Source organism: Saccopteryx bilineata, chromosome 10, assembly GCF_036850765.1.
Source record: "Saccopteryx bilineata isolate mSacBil1 chromosome 10, mSacBil1_pri_phased_curated, whole genome shotgun sequence".
NCBI lineage: Eukaryota > Metazoa > Chordata > Mammalia > Chiroptera > Emballonuridae > Saccopteryx > Saccopteryx bilineata.
Window position 1 is genome coordinate 33,668,277 of NC_089499.1, and position 15,404 is coordinate 33,683,680.

General features: G+C 43.7%; 1 protein-coding gene across 1 annotated transcript; it reads right to left on the minus strand.

Annotated features, from left to right (window-relative positions):
* Positions 1-505: 505 nt before the first annotated feature.
* EAF1 (ELL associated factor 1) lies at positions 506-15,389 on the minus strand. The gene is made up of 6 exons (XM_066244341.1): positions 15,023-15,389; positions 12,985-13,079; positions 8,498-8,634; positions 6,706-6,902; positions 4,517-4,750; positions 506-1,635 (listed from the first exon to the last, which is right to left on the minus strand). The coding sequence occupies exons 1-6, from the start codon at positions 15,387-15,389 to the stop codon at positions 1,589-1,591; spliced, it is 1,077 nt and encodes a 358-aa protein (XP_066100438.1). The 3' UTR covers positions 506-1,588.
* Positions 15,390-15,404: the final 15 nt, after the last annotated feature.

Consider the following 15,404-nt stretch of genomic DNA (forward strand, 5'->3'; position numbering starts at 1 on the left):
TCACTATGCAGGTAAAACAGGTGACTCTGTAGGGCTCAACTTCAACCAAAGCCAACACCTTGGATCATCTAATACCTTTCTAGGTCCAGACTGCGTCCCTCCACTAGCTGGGGAGAGAAGCCATCTGAGTGGAAGGACTCCAGGAAGGAAAATCACACTGAATGTTCTTGACACCCACTAAACCAAAATAGATGGAAATTCCTCAGGACATATGCATTCAAATTACAGAAACGGGACACTCCAAACTAATTATAGGACAACTTATACATTCACTCAATACGAAACATTGACTGGTAACCAGTTTCCTGCAACAGATTCATTTGGAAACTGCACACTGCAGAAGGCAATCTCGTGACTTTCTTCTAACTGTATAAAAACTACAGATCAGTCTGGGAGTCAGGCACAAACAGTGGTACAAAAGCACGAACAAAAATACCTTATCAAAAGAATGTGCTCATTTCATATTGCAGAATTCCTATTTAGACTCTGGTTTTTGAAAACCTGCTACTGGTTCACCTGTTTAGAAAGGTTTCTTTGCCACACCTCTCAGCCCCTCTGAGATCTTCCTATGGATTCACAAGGAACCAAAAGCCCCATTTAACCAAGTCCGATATGTCAGCACAGCAGCTGCTGGTTCGATCTGCTAACCCAGCCTCATGGACTTACGGACTACCTGGGTCTGAATTTCAGCGAGAAGTACCCAACATTTTTGTCTTTTGGAATCCCGTAAAAGTTCCTATGTACCTAAAAGTCTCATGTATAGGAACCACTGGTTCCAGTGAGATTCAAGGGAGGGAGCAGTGGGAAAAGCCTGGCCGGGGGGCAGGAGACCAAGCCAGCTGCAGGCTTCCCTTTCCGTATGGGAAGGAGGGCGCTCGGTGGCCTGGGCTCCAGGGCCGCCCAGCTGCATGCTTCCCTTTCCGTATGGGAAGGAGGGTGCTCAGCGGCCTGGGCCCCAGGGCCGCCCAGCTGCAGGCTTCCCTTTCCATATGGGAAGGAGGGCGCTCAGTGGCCTGGGCTCCAGGCCGCCCAGCTGGCACGCGAGGACGCCCCCTCGAAGGCCATTCCTACTCAGGCCTGTCAGGCTGGGTCAGACAGAACTTCCTTACCACTTTCTTTCCACAACTGAAAGTGGTTTGAACATACTTCTAACTGCAGCCTGAAGTTCCCCTTTCTCTGGCCCCTCAGACTGTTCCTCACTTCACTGGTGCGGACCCCTGGGCCAAACTGGTGGCTGCTGAGGTTACAACGGAATCACTGGCCCGGTGGCGGTATGGCCTGAGTCACCTGGACCAGGGCACACGTGTCGTTTTTCATTAACAATGGTAACCAAATAGATATATCATTCTGTTAGTTCTTCTATAGATCTACTTAAACTTTGAAACATGAGATTGCTCAAAAATGACATGAGAAAATCACCCATCACCAGTAAGTTAAAAGACTTGAATATCTGAGAGCTGCAGAGCCTCAAATTCCTACTACAGCCACGGATTCACAACATTTTCCTCTGGGCAATGGGCTCCGCGCAGAGCAGCCTGGTCTGGCAGCATATTTGTGCACCAAAAAGTTGATTTCAAAAGATCCAGCTCTAGTCATCGCTGTCACTCCCAGATTCACTCAATTGCAAGTCATTTCCTATAAAAGAAAACAGAATCAAACCGTTAGTACACAATTTAAAACTGCCTTCCCCGCAACTCTCTGGTTGACTGCCTTGGCTATCACACCATAGCAAAACCAGGTCAATTCAATTTACTAGGAAAGAAAATCGATCTGGCTCAGTGACAAAACTGGTACAGTCAACATTTTAAAAGAAATGTTATTTTTGGTATCTGCAAAATAATGCTGCTTACTGGGAAAGAACAGGAAAGGAGTAGGTTAGATAGCTTTTAAACGTGTGAATAGTTAAAATATAGGCATGTGCAAAAGTAGGTTTCCAGTTGTGAGTGCGCAAAACAAAATGTATTCTTGTATTATTATTATTGTCTTTTCCACATAAACTGTATATCTACTTTGCCCACCTCAGTATTTCTAAATAACTGATTCAGTGTTTAGAATTTTTCACATTAAGTTGCTTTATAAGAACTAAAATAACACCAAGTTAAGCCTTCCATTAAGGAAGCTGAGGTTTTTTTGTTTTTTGGGTTTTTTTGTATTTTTCTGAAGTTGGAAATGGGGAGACAGTCAGACAGACTCCCGCATGCGCCTGACCGGGATCCACCTGGCATACCCACCAGGGAGTGATGCTCTGCCCATCTAGGCCATTGCTCTGTTGCATCCAGAGCCATCCAAGCGCCTGAGGCAGAGGCCACAGAGCCATCCTCAGCGCCCGGGCCAACTTTGCTCTAATGGAGCCTCGGCTGTGGGAGGGGAAGAGAGAGACAGAGAGGAAGGAGGGGGGAGGGGTGGAGAAGCAGATGGGCGCTTCTCCTGTGTGCCCTGGCTGGGAATTGAACCCGGGACTCCTGCATGCCAGGCCAACACTCTACCACTGAGCCAACCAGCCAGGGGGAAGCTGAGTTTTTAATACTTATAACATGCCTATCCAATATCCCCCTCTGGCATACCTCTGCCCAGGACATTTACATTACTTTAAACCTGAAATCAAAATGAATAAGCTTTGCAAAGCCTCAAATTTTTGTTTGGTGTGCATAATTCAGGTTTTAGGAGTGAAGAATGTAAGTACTCAACATTTCCAGCTAATGTAAGAAAAACAGGCCCCCACTTGATACCAATGAGATTACAACAAAAGTGAACTTCTGTATTTCCCGATTGCTAATCTCTAAGCTAGCTCTGCTCTGTGTTCTGAGGATCCTGGGTTCCACGACACCCTTAAGGAGGGTCCAACCCTGAGGTCCTTTCATTCCTAATTACATACCTGTGTGAGGCCAGATTTTCTCCCAACACTTCAACCTAAACAACTAATGAAAACAGCCTGAATGCAGAAGACACAAAGAAGAATCCATCTTTCTACCAAGCCAGACAGTAAAGAGGTTTACAAAAGTTTAGAATAATGTTGCTCTTCTTACTAAATGTTTTTTGATTTGGAAAATTTTTCACAAAAGTTGTCACTTTTGTTAAATGATGATGGTTTATTATCATTCCTTGAGGTGCGGGACAGGAAGACTTGAAGACATGAAGAGCTAATGGGAGTATACAGCACTGGTGGACAGTGCCACAATGATACCCACTGTACCATTTTTTGCTCCTTCCTTCTAGGAGGAAAAAATAATTTAGCACTAACTGGGCAAAATGAAAAACTAAGTTAAAGCCACAGCGGCTGTCTGGCACTTTCCCCCTATGGACACCAAACTCCCACTATGAAACTTACTATACCAGCCAACTGAGAAGAGCACCAGGGTGTACGCTGATACCCGGAATCCGGGCTCACATAGTGGAGAGCAGACAATGTCCTTAACTGACATCACAGCACTGAGCTTACAGAGAAAAAGTGTAGTAGTTCTCCAGTGGGGATGGTTTTCTCTCCCGTGAGACATTTTTGGTTGACACAACTAAGGGGCCGAGGGGAGTGCTTCTAGTGGGTTGAGGGCAGGACACTCGTAACCCTCCTACAATGCCTAGGGTAGCCTCCTCAACAAAGATTTATCTGGCCCAAAATGCCTACAGTGCTGAGGCTGAGAGGATCTTTGTCTGGTTCACAGTTGGGTTCCCTAGGTTAGCTTCCCCACTACTGCCTCCAGACCTTCCAACCTCTTCAGAGCATGTCATAGCAGGGGAGGAGGGCAAGCACTAGGATTCCAGAGAGAGAAGAATGCAGAGGACTCTCCCACCTCCAACACAGAGAGGTCTGTTCTTGTTCTCCTCTGCTTTACTTCAGAATGAGCTGCACTGAGAGGCCCTCAACATTACAAGGTCCTTTCCTTCCCCTGTACCAAAGCCTAGCTGGTCTCCAAATATGTCCAACAGCACAGGTCCCAGCAGTCTGGAGACACTTGGGACTGACTGCATCAAGATCTGGCGTGAGGGGCACTCTGTGGCAGACACCACCCTGAAGCATGGCAGATGCAAAAAGAAAGAGCACAGCCATTCACGGTTCACTATTTTCTGGAATTCACAAAACCTAATCCGTGCCAGTGAGGAAAAGAGAAAACCAGATTTAAATTTTATGCTTCCTTTCCTGTTAGGTAATTTATTACTTTCTGCTCCAAATTATCTTTGTTAGGATCCTTTCTTTTCTTTTTTTAGGATCCTTTCTTATGCATTAACTATTGTCAGGTTTATAGATTCTTTTTAAATTTATTTACTTATTTTCTTTATTGATTGATTTCGGGGGTGGGGGGGGGACATGGATTTGTTGTTCCACTTACTTTGCATTCACTGGTTGACTTCTGTGTATGCCCTGACCGGGACTGAATCTGGAACCCTGGAGTACCAGGAAGACGCTCTAACCAACTGGGCTACCCAGTCAGGGAGGTTTACACTCTCATCTGAGACAAACAGGAGCTGCACCTGGGCCTGACACGCCGCCCGCCCAGCCAGGAAGAGAAAGCACACTCACTGAGGGTGTTCATGAGCTGGGTGCTTCCTTGTGGCCGGCTGGTTCCGTTGGCAATGGCCGGCCTGCTGTTGTAGGGCTGCTGGTGTGAAGGCGGCGGAGGGGACGCGGGGCCGTGGTCCTCCCCTGCGCTGCTGGAGCTGTCGTCATCGCTTCCCGAGGAGCTCTCCGAGTCTGAGGAGCTGCTCCCACTGCTGCTGCTCATCTGTTCAATAATGTCAACCTCAGCCCTCAGCTCTGGAATACAATGACACAACAGAGGTCAGCACAGCAACCGTTCTCAAGGCAGCACACTGAGCCTTCTGTAAAAAGGAAGTCAGCAGCCCTGGCCGGTTGGCTCAGTGGTAGAGCGTCAGTCTGGCGTGCAAAAGTCCCGGGTTCGATTCCCGGCCAGGGCACACAGGAGAAGCGCCCATTTGCTTCTCCACCCCTCCCTCTCTCCTTCCTCTCTGTCTCTCTCTTCCCCTCCCGCAGCAAGGCTCCACTGGAGCAAAGATGGCCCAGGCGCTGGGGATGGCTCCTTGGCCTCTGCCCCAGGCCCTAGAGTGGCTCTGGTCGCAATGGAGCGATGCCCCAGAGGGGCAGAGCATCGCCCCCTGGTGGCAGTGCCAGGTGGATCCCGGTCGGGTGCATGCGGGAGTCTGTCTCTCCCCGTTTCTAGCTTCAGAAAAAAAAAAAAAAAAAGGAAGTCAGCAAAGCCAACAGCAAAGAGAAGTAACTTAAAAGACATGCCTGCTTCTCAATTCCTCAAAAATGCAAACAAAATGACCCAAACCAACAAAAACACCTAACCTGCTTCCAGAGACAATGAAACATTAAAATCACCCTAAATATCCAAAAAGACTGCTTCAGGATAATGACTGTTCTGTGCAGGAAATGAAGTAAATCTATTTTGTTTTTATCTACTAAGAAAAAATGTGTGAATTATTGAATTAAACACCAAATAAGAGAAGAGCAACACTTCAAAGGAACGGAACCTTATCTGAGCGGCACTGGAAGGTCCGAGTGCTTGTTGGGATCCACCTCTGCCCAGCAGAGAAGCCCAGGGGAAGCCAGGGAGTTTTCCAAGAGACTGGAAAGAACGAAGGGCCAGCCAGCGTCTGGGGTGCTTTCCAGTTTTCCTGTCCCGCGAATACAGGAAGCTTGCAGGAGGAACCACAGCGGACCTACAGTCCTCCTCTGCCCTCTTGACATATTTGACTGACGGCCATGCCTGGAAGGTACTGCACTTCTTATAGATGTAAAGCAGGGAAGGAGAAACATGTTTACCTACTCATTTCAATGTCACTGACTACTAAGGATATAGAATAGATTTTCCTATCCAAACATACCATGTGGCCGTAAACAACTATGGTTCCTTTAAGTATAACTGGGAATTAACATTGGTAGTACAATTCCTATTCAACTAAAGTGCAAACTTCCATAAACGGCATTCCAATATCCATGAGGGAAAAAATATCAAGCAGCTTATCAACTGTGCACCATGTGCTACACTTCTATAAGGTGGAAAAAGCTCACTTTCAAAGGACAACTCTTTATCCTTCCCTGTTTACTACTGAGTTAGTTTTGTTTCATACAAATATTAAATACACTTCCCCTTGTAACTTCATAAGAGTCTAGACAACTAAAACCATCCATTGCAAAGAAAAAGCAAAGCAAGCTTCTTTATCTCAGATACGCACTGGAGAGAGCCTGCCCAGACATCTAAGGCTTTTGGGCCACTGTTAATTTCCACTGGCCCTCATGTATTGTCATTTCACATTTATGAACTTCGTGTTAGTGCAAGGCATTGGTCATGATATTTTAAATGTCCCTCTATTCTAGATACTGTACTAACATTGGCACACTTGACTTGCACCCACAGCACCTTAGACTTTTCTTCTTCTAGAGCCTTGAAGGTGTGCCACATGGACCTTAAGATGGCAGTTGTACCTGTTTAAACCCGGCCTCTGTGCAGAATGCTATAAAGTTAGCCACAACTCAAGTCACTATGTCTGGACTCCCCTGACACGAGAGAGGTGGGAAAAGTCCCCACCCTCATCACCTCCAGAATGGTAAACTCTGCAGAAATGTTTCAATGGCAGAGAATGCCCAGGCCATCGAGTCAACATGGCAGCCTGTGACCGTCGCAAGCACACCAACCCCATACCACTCCAAGCTGCCACTGTGCCTCCAGAAAACGCTCTCTCTACCTCTTTTGATATCATCCAGCTGAGGTTCAGGGGAAGGGTTATCTTTCAAGGGAGAAGTTTTAGATCCAACTGGAGGCTTTGTTGGAGCTCTGAACGGCATAGGTGGTGGAGGCGGTGGTGGCTGTGATGGTGGCGGCTGTGGGGGACGAGTGGGCTGCTGTTCCATTCGGGCCTGGATTTTACTGCTCCCCTCAGCCCTGTAATGAGATACAGACATTACACCAGAGGGACCAAGCCAGTGGTTCTCAAACTGGTCCAGGTGACTGACCACCTGGAAGTCTCTGCAGAACTCCATGCTTTTTAGACTGCTGTAAAATATTGATATTTATAATGTATCACATGAGCTAATCATCCTACAACCATCTGTCCTATTCCAAGACTGCATTATGCACAGAGAGATGAATACAATAGTCTCACTGCCCTCAAGGAGCTCACATTCTATAGCAAAAAGCAAAGGGAACAGATAATACAAAGCAATTATGAGAATCCATTTTACTATCAGAAAATATGACTATTTGACTTGTAAACAATATAAAACGATGATCACAAGTATATGACTTGCTAAATAAAACTAGTTCTTGAAATTTTTTAAGTCTCTTTGATACTGGCTAGTTTGCAAATTTTTCCAATATCTACTTATTACTTGCTCATTTTGTCACATACCAGCTCAAAGTGTCCCACCCCAAACTGAGAAAATTCTATCCACCAACTGTTCGTAAATAGACTAACCCGGCACTTTTCAAACTTTAGTGTGCAATCACCTGGGGAGCTTATTAACATGCAGACTCTTACTCATTAGGTTGTGAAATTCTGCACTTTCAACGAGTATCCAAGTGATAAATGCTGGCAGTCCCCAGGTGGGACTGAGCAGTAAGAGAAATGCTCACAACCATCAGGTATTGAAAGTTACAGCAGGACCTGGTTTATGGAAGCAATTAACACAAATACAACGAGCAGCAGAAAGAGGCTCTGCAGCACACCAGCAATGGACTTAGGTAAGTCAGTTTCACTTATCCTCAGTCTCTTCGTCTGTGTTTTTTTCAGGATAATAGCACCTTCCTAAGACTTACTTATACATGAGAAAAGATAATGCCATAAAACAACTAGCATAGTTCCTGGCATATAATAACCCCTTAATAAATGGTAGCTACTCTATTTTTTTGTGAAATGAGTGAAGAAAATGGCCTGAGGAAGCATAAACAGAAAAATATGCTGGAACATTCTCTTTAAAATGTAATTGCTATATTACAACAACTACTATATCATAATATAACAACAGAACCACTGGGTTACTTCTATTTATAGAATGAATTTTGACTTTAAAATAAACTCTAATTGGCTTTGTATCAGACATATAATGCCTATTGAATTAAATATTAAAGAGAGCACAATAGCTCAAAAAAATAGGCAAGCTTTATTTTTGGTATTATATAATGACCTCAAATGGATCTATTAAATTAATGTTATATTTAATTATTCTTTCATAATTATAAGTTTATAAATTTAAATCTTACCCCTTAAGTGGTACTGTTTAAAAATTTTGAGATTAATAAAATCAATTTACTTATAAAGTATAGCCCTTTCCCCAATAGCTTTCACTTTTCAGGGCTTAAAAGCTTCATTTCTTTCTACTACATTTGAGAAAAGGATATTTTATTGATTTGTCTGAAAAGATGTGAGTTATTGTGATTATGGATAGGATACTTAGAGCACCAATATGCTGACAATCTTATAAAATAACTGAATGACAGGAATACAAACATCACATTACTCTATCTGGTTCCTCACATACCTTGTTTTCTTGACCTGAATGCTGCTGCTGAGTTTTTCCAGCACGTATTCCCCAGTGTCATGATTAATAATGAGCACACAGTCTTTCTGATAAGGCCGCTTGTTCCCCTTGAACACAGTCATGGGTGGTGTGGATCCCTGCATGGCAAAGAGTGTAAGATAATCAAACCTAAGCACCAGTTATGAATATGAAAACTGAATTAACCTCAAATCTTTTATCAGAGAGACTCAAAAAGAACTCCTTTAGTTTCCCAGGCACAAATAAAGAAAAGGGAATTAATAATAGAGCGAGAACCTCAGGCTGTACAACTGGTTCTAAGTAATCAAGAAAGGTAATTTAAAATTTTTAAGTTACTACACACTGTTCTCAGGGTTCAGGAAATGCTGCAAATAATATAATGTGAACTGAGAAAAATAACTTGACCATTACCTATATTACACTGAGTAGAGCTTTCACTATGAGAAGCAGAACCAGTGAGAGATCTCTCAACTTTCCTCATAAATGCAAAGTCCAGGGCTTCCCACTCGTGCCAAGCAACTAACAAACCGTCTCGAAGGGTAGCTCATTATTCTGGTTAAATAGTAAGTATCTCATGCCACTCACCTGCCTAGGCCCTTTGATCACTACTCCAATACTCTGAGGTCAAAGAATTAAATCTTTAAAATAACCATCTAGCACATCAGCCTCACCAGCACCATTCACCACCGGCTCTATGGGCTCCAGAGCAGAAGGTGGCTGGCGTTCTCTCAAATCCTCAATCTTTTCATTCCAGGGCTTTAATGTGGCTTCTGCTTATAAACACCTGCCCCTTCCTCTTTTTCAATTACAGTGGTACCTTGAGATACAAGTTTAATTCATTCTATAACCGAGCTCGTGAGTCAGTCAACTCGTATATCAAACAAATTTCTCCCATTTAAAATAACTGAAATATTTAATCCGTTCCAGCCCTATGAAACATCCCAAAATCATCCTAAATTATGAAAAAAGACGTTTTTAATTAAGAAACACACACATATACTTTACCAATGCATAACAAAATATATGAAATAAAAGAAAAAAGTGTTATTTATTTAGTACTGTATTCTTACCTTGGAGACAGACGAGTGCGACTAACAGAGGTGAATGGAGGAGGAGGAGGGAGGGAGGAAGGGATGCAGGCACTGTAGACATGTAAACTAAAGCTGCACTTTCTTAACACTAAATGTAAACTAAAACTGCATTTTCTTTACTTTAAACAAAACTAAAACTGCCCTTTCTTTACTTAAAATGAAACCACAAAAACTTAATTGTAAAAAAAATGCACTTTCTTAACTTTAAACTTAACCTAAGCTTAACATTACATATTTTTCATTTAATCATCACCTGTTTTTGCCTTTTTGGCTGCACTTCCACTTGCAGGACTTTTGAATAAAAATCTATCCAAAGAGGTCTGCTTTTGCCTGCCTTTTAAAATGTGACAAACACGTATCATTAAAAAGTGCTGAAGCAGGACCAGTTGAAACTTTTTCTGGGTGTTTCTTTTCAATGAAACTTGAAAGCTTCTCTCACATTGCATGTCTTTAATTTCACTTGTAGAAATCACTTCCTCCCACTCTACCTCCTCCTCACTACTAATCTCTTGCAGAAGCTCCCTATGTTGCATCATCTGTAGCTCCTTCAACCCCTCAGTTGACAGTTCCTCCTCATGTTCCTCCATGAGCTCGTTTATGTCACCCTCATCTACCTCCAGACCCATCGACTTTCCAAAGGACAGTTTCCTCCAATGCTTCTACCTTGGTCTCAGTCTCTGGTTCGAATCCTTCGAAGTCCCTGTCTGCAACAACATCAGGCCATAAGTTCAACATCCATGCCGAGTTCAAGGTTCTTCTTGTAACCTCTTGCCATGCCAAGTCAATAATGCGTAAACATATCATGATGTTGTAGTGATCTTTCCAAAACTCTCAAAGGGTTAGAATTGTATTCTCAGTCACCTCAAAGCAGTGGTGGAACAAGTGCTTTGTGTAAAGCTTTTTAAAGTTGGAAATGACCTGCTGATCCATAGGTAGCAAGATTGAAGTCGTGTTGGGTGGGTGGCAGAGGACTTTCACGAATTTGAACTCATTGAGAATGTCATCTTCAAGACCAGGTGGGTGGGCTGGAGCATTTTCAAGGTTTACTAATGCTTTCATTGGGAGTTTATTTACTTGAAGATATTTCTTCACTGTAGGACCAAAGACGAGATTTACCCATTCAATAAAAAACTGCCACGTAACCCATGCCCTAGCATTGGCGCACCACATAACCTGCAGTTTTTCTTTAAGAATCTTGTGAGTCTTAAAGGCTCTAGGATTTTCGAAATGATACACTAGCAGTGGCTTTACTTTATAGTCACTGCCAGCATTTGCACACAGTGCAAGGGTCAGACGGTTCTTCATGGGTTTATGGCCTGGCAGCTTCTTCTCCTCTGCGGTGATGAAAGTCCTATGGGGCATTTTTTTCCAAAACAATCTTGTTTCTTCACAGTTGAACACTTGTTGGGGGACGTAGCCTTCCTTTGCGAAAAGCACAGCAAAATGTGTGATGTACTCCTCAGCTGCCTTAATGTCAGCACTAGCAGCTTCATCATGCCTCACCACCGAGTGCATGCCAGATCTCTTCTTGAAATTTTCAAACCAGCCGTGACTTGCCTTAAACATATCTTCTGCTGCCTCTTTTGAGGTTGATGGTTCTTTCTTCTTCAGGTCATTGTAAATAATACGTGCCTTTTCGCATATTACAGTCTCCATCATTGTATCTCCTGCCAGCTCTTTCTCTTTCACCCACACCAGCAGAAGCTTCTCCATTTCTTCATGGATATTTGTTCTTAATTGGGACAAAACTGTAGTTCCTTTAGCTGGATTTGCGCTTTTGATGGCATCCTTTTGTTTAAGGATGGTACAAATTGTTGATGCACTGCGGTCATACAGCCTTGCCAGTTCAGTCACTCGTACACCACATTCATGTTCTACTATTATTTCTTGCTTTACTTCTTTCAACATCATTCTCTTCTTCTTCTCACTACTGTCCTTTACACTCACTTTCTTCGGCCCCATGATAGCACACAAAAAAAGTTAGTAAAAAATGCAAAAATGATGCAAGAACAAGTATAGCGCACGAGATTCGACTTGATTCTCCGGGTAACACGTGAGAAAGAACAAGATGCTGGTGTTGTGCTGCCAATGCTGGACCCGTGTGCCAACGCGCCAACTAGTGGCAGCTTCCTGAATCATGACTCGTATCTCGGAATTTCGCTGGGATCTCAAACAAAAATACGAACCAAGTCGCAGCTCGTATCTTAAAAAGTTTGTATGTTGGTCTGCTCGTATCTCAAGGTACCACTGTACTCACCCTCTAAATCTACTCAAGAGGCCACGTCCTTGGGGAAGCCATCCCTGATTTTCTAAAATAAGTGATTTTTTAAAATATATATTAAAGTCCATACCATAAACTCCACAAAGGCAAGAAATGTGCTTGTTTTATTCAAGACTGTATTCTCAGTGTATAGTAATGGAATGGCACACAGTAGTTGCTCAATTAATATTTGCCAAATACAGGATTTGATTCTTTGTAGAGAATCAAAAACTGTTTAGCTCCTCACTCATATGGTAAAAATGGAGAGTAGGAAGGGACCTTAGGGACCACTTATCTAACCCCTTCATTTTACATTTGGGAAAATAAAGTCAAAAGGGAGATGATGTAACCTGCGAAAGATAACAGTAATGAAACCGCAGTTTGAACTAGCAGGTAAGTAACTTTCCCCAAACACAAAGCTTCCCAGGTCTCCTCGTCCAGAGCCTTTTCATTCTATCGCTTGTCAGCAAGAATAATTGTGTTCCAAGACAGCTCTGACATATACTGACACATATTCACCAAGAGTATTATGTCTGATCCTTTGGGCTTTGTGATCAAAGTTCTGCCTTGGGCAAGGCTTCCTTCTCTACAAGGGTTCTCAATTTAGCTTTTAACTGGGTTCCTTGTTGCTCAATTAGCTGAATGCTCCAAACTTCTGGGCATTGTCTGAAATGATCAGCCTACACTTCAACCCTTGCCAGATATATTATATAAAAGATTTAAGTCCTGCTCCTGTCCACCTTAACCCCTGGCTTCGCAGCCCCACACTCCCACACTGTTGTTGCTATATACCAGCATGGAATCTACGGCTCTTCTCTGTGGAGCTGCTTGGGGAAAAGCTACACGTGTCTCAAGGAGGGGCTAGGTGTCCAGGTAGGACCCCTGTCTTCTTAGTAGTAAATGGGAGCTTGGAGAAAAGGACGCAGAATCATTTTTAATCAAATACCTGGGCAGTATGCATTCCACTTCACTCCATAGCCCAAATTCCTTTTTTCCCTAGGCTGGTACTTCAAAATAAAGTTTTTGAACAGTAGGAAATTCAAATTATAACATAAAATATGAGGATTTTCTATGATTTTACATTAAAAAACACACACACAACAATGGGGTCAACTTACAGGGATGTGTGGCAGTGTAATTGTGACTTCATCTCCTTTGCCAACCTGAAGCTCTCCTTCACAGGAAGTATCTATAGATGCTGGCTTAAAATCATCTAAAAGGAATGAGGAAAAAATATGCATTTACCTACCAGATTGCTTATACAAAGGGTTTTCTAGGCATTCTCGTTTAAGCATTATTATTATTCAGACAAATGGAAACTAAAAACAACTTAAGAATATTTTTTTAAAAACTATCACACTGTGGAAAACTATCACGTACACAAAAGCAAAGAGAACAGTACAATAAACTCCTGGGTACCATCATTATCCAGCCTTAATAATTACCAACCCGGGACAATCTTGTTTCATCTGTACCTCTACATACTTTTCCTTCCATCCTAACTGGGTTATTTTAAAGAAAAAAAGCTAGATTTTACATATCATCTTATTAAGCAAAGATATTCCCTTCTGCCTGACCTGTGGTGGCGCAGTGGATAAAAGCATCGACCTGGAAATGCTGAGGTCGCTGGTTCGAAACCCTGGGCTTGCCTGGTCAAGGCACATATGGGAGTTGATGCTTCCAGCTCCTCCCCCCTTTCTCTCTCTCTGTCTCTCCTCTCTCTCTATATCTCCCCCTCTCCTCTCTAAAATGAATAAATAAATAAAAATAAATAAAAAAGATACTCCCTTCTCCCAAGTGAAAAATAAAAATTAATGCCCATTACCCATTATAAAGTGTTAGGGTTGTTGTGAGGATCAAAAGCAACAATTAAGATTCTGTGATTGTAAGTGAAATATGAAAGGCTACAGCATTATATAAGCTGATTTCATTTTGAATAGATCTGTCAAAACTAGGATCTGCCACACTCAAGTTCCATAGCTTTTAAAAAAATACTCCTGTAGATATTCAGAGTAGATGGCTGATTTTTATCTCTAAAGGTTAATCCTGCCCGTGTTTCTGAATTGCAATTCAAATACAACATGAATAGCCATCTTACTCCATTTTAACATACATCTGCCTCAAAATGCAGGCCAGCTGCAGGTAAGGTCTCATTTACATTCCACACTGCCCTTCACTCTACTAAAACATCAAGCTAGCAAACTGTTCAAGAAGGGAGAGTCTTATCACATTCCCAATATCCTCCTTCTGAAAGAGCTGATCTGTCCATAGTTAGCATAGTAAAGGCATGGCAAATGACCACACAAAGACGGAACTTCATTATCTAATACATCCTTTTCCAAGTTACATCTATTAGCTCCTTCAACAAAAACAAGTCGTAACCAACGTTAGCACTACCAAGACAGGAAACCAGGAGCTTGTGAATCATAGAGGGATGCTCAGTCAGCCAATTACTAAAAGCCAAATCTTTATCCAGGACGTAGAGTTGGGAGTGCCCTCCCTCAACAGAGTCTGTAATCATGTGGAAAAGGAAGCAGCAGCATGGTGACTAGTTCAACATTATTTATGTCTGCCCTCCTTCTGTTTCCAAACATAGATCAAGCTTTAATTTAGTGCAGGATCACAAATTCTATTTTTCACCTAAAAGGGATTTGGTTCTGAGATAAAGTCAGGGCAGTATAAAGTGACCTCAAACGACATCAGGGTGCCCAGAGCAACGACGGATGGGGAAAAAGGGAACAGATGAGGAGGGAGTGGATGAGGATCATGAGCAAAGAGAAAGAGTCTTTTAGAAGTGGAAAACCCGGGCAGGGTAATTAAAAGGGGGGGGGTTACGGGGAGAAGAGAAGTCTGATGTGGGGTCACAGAAAGAGGGTAGGTTTGGCATAAAGGGTTGGCTAGGGCGATGAAATGAGAAAAGGGCCAATGAACTGCGGAAGAAGCGTTTGGGGCCATGAGGCAGAATAGTTGGGAGTGTCGAAGGGTTTGGTTGGAAGACGAGGGGGAGGGAGAAGATGGGAGAAAATCGAGGGCCCGGAGGACCTAGGGTAAGACAGAGGGAGCTGGCGTAGACAGGGGGTTCTCTACTGTGGAGGGCGGAGGTTGGTAATAGGCGGCTGGAGCGGCCGAAAGGAACCATAGGCAGCGTTGACTTACAGCGAATGGTGTGGAAGGAGGCTCGCGGTCGCTTCTCGAAGCTCTCCCCCAGCCGGAGGCAGTGTTCCTCGCGGTCCAGCAGCGGGTTCGCGGTCCCGTTCATGGCCCCGCACGGGCCTCGCGCCGGGATCGGCGCTCTTCCGGCGCGTCCACGGTATAAGCTTCCGGCGCCGGCGTCCGGGAAAGCGGTGCGCCCGGGACACCAATCCGGAGCGCACCGTGAATCCAACCGGCGCCCACCCAGGGCCGGAAGCAAGTTTTCTCGGCGTCTAGGTGGAGGAAGCCTCTGAGGAAGCCTGGCCGCGCGACTTCCGGCGTCGGGGAGGTACTTCTGGGTCCGTAGCGGAAGTGGCGGAGGCGGTGCCATGGCAATAGATTTCCG

Excerpts from the sequence above, each read along its gene's own strand:
- EAF1 (XM_066244341.1), bottom strand. The coding sequence starts at position 15,389 with ATGGCACCGCCTCCGCCACTTCCGCTACGGACCCAGAAGTACCTCCCC. Across the intron at positions 4,751-6,705 it reads GCTGGATGATATCAAAAGAG|AGCTGAGGGCTGAGGTTGAC; the intron begins GTAGAGAGAGCG and ends ATTGTATTCCAG. Across the intron at positions 1,636-4,516 it reads CCAGCTCATGAACACCCTCA|GAAATGACTTGCAATTGAGT; the intron begins GTGAGTGTGCTT and ends TTTCTTTTATAG.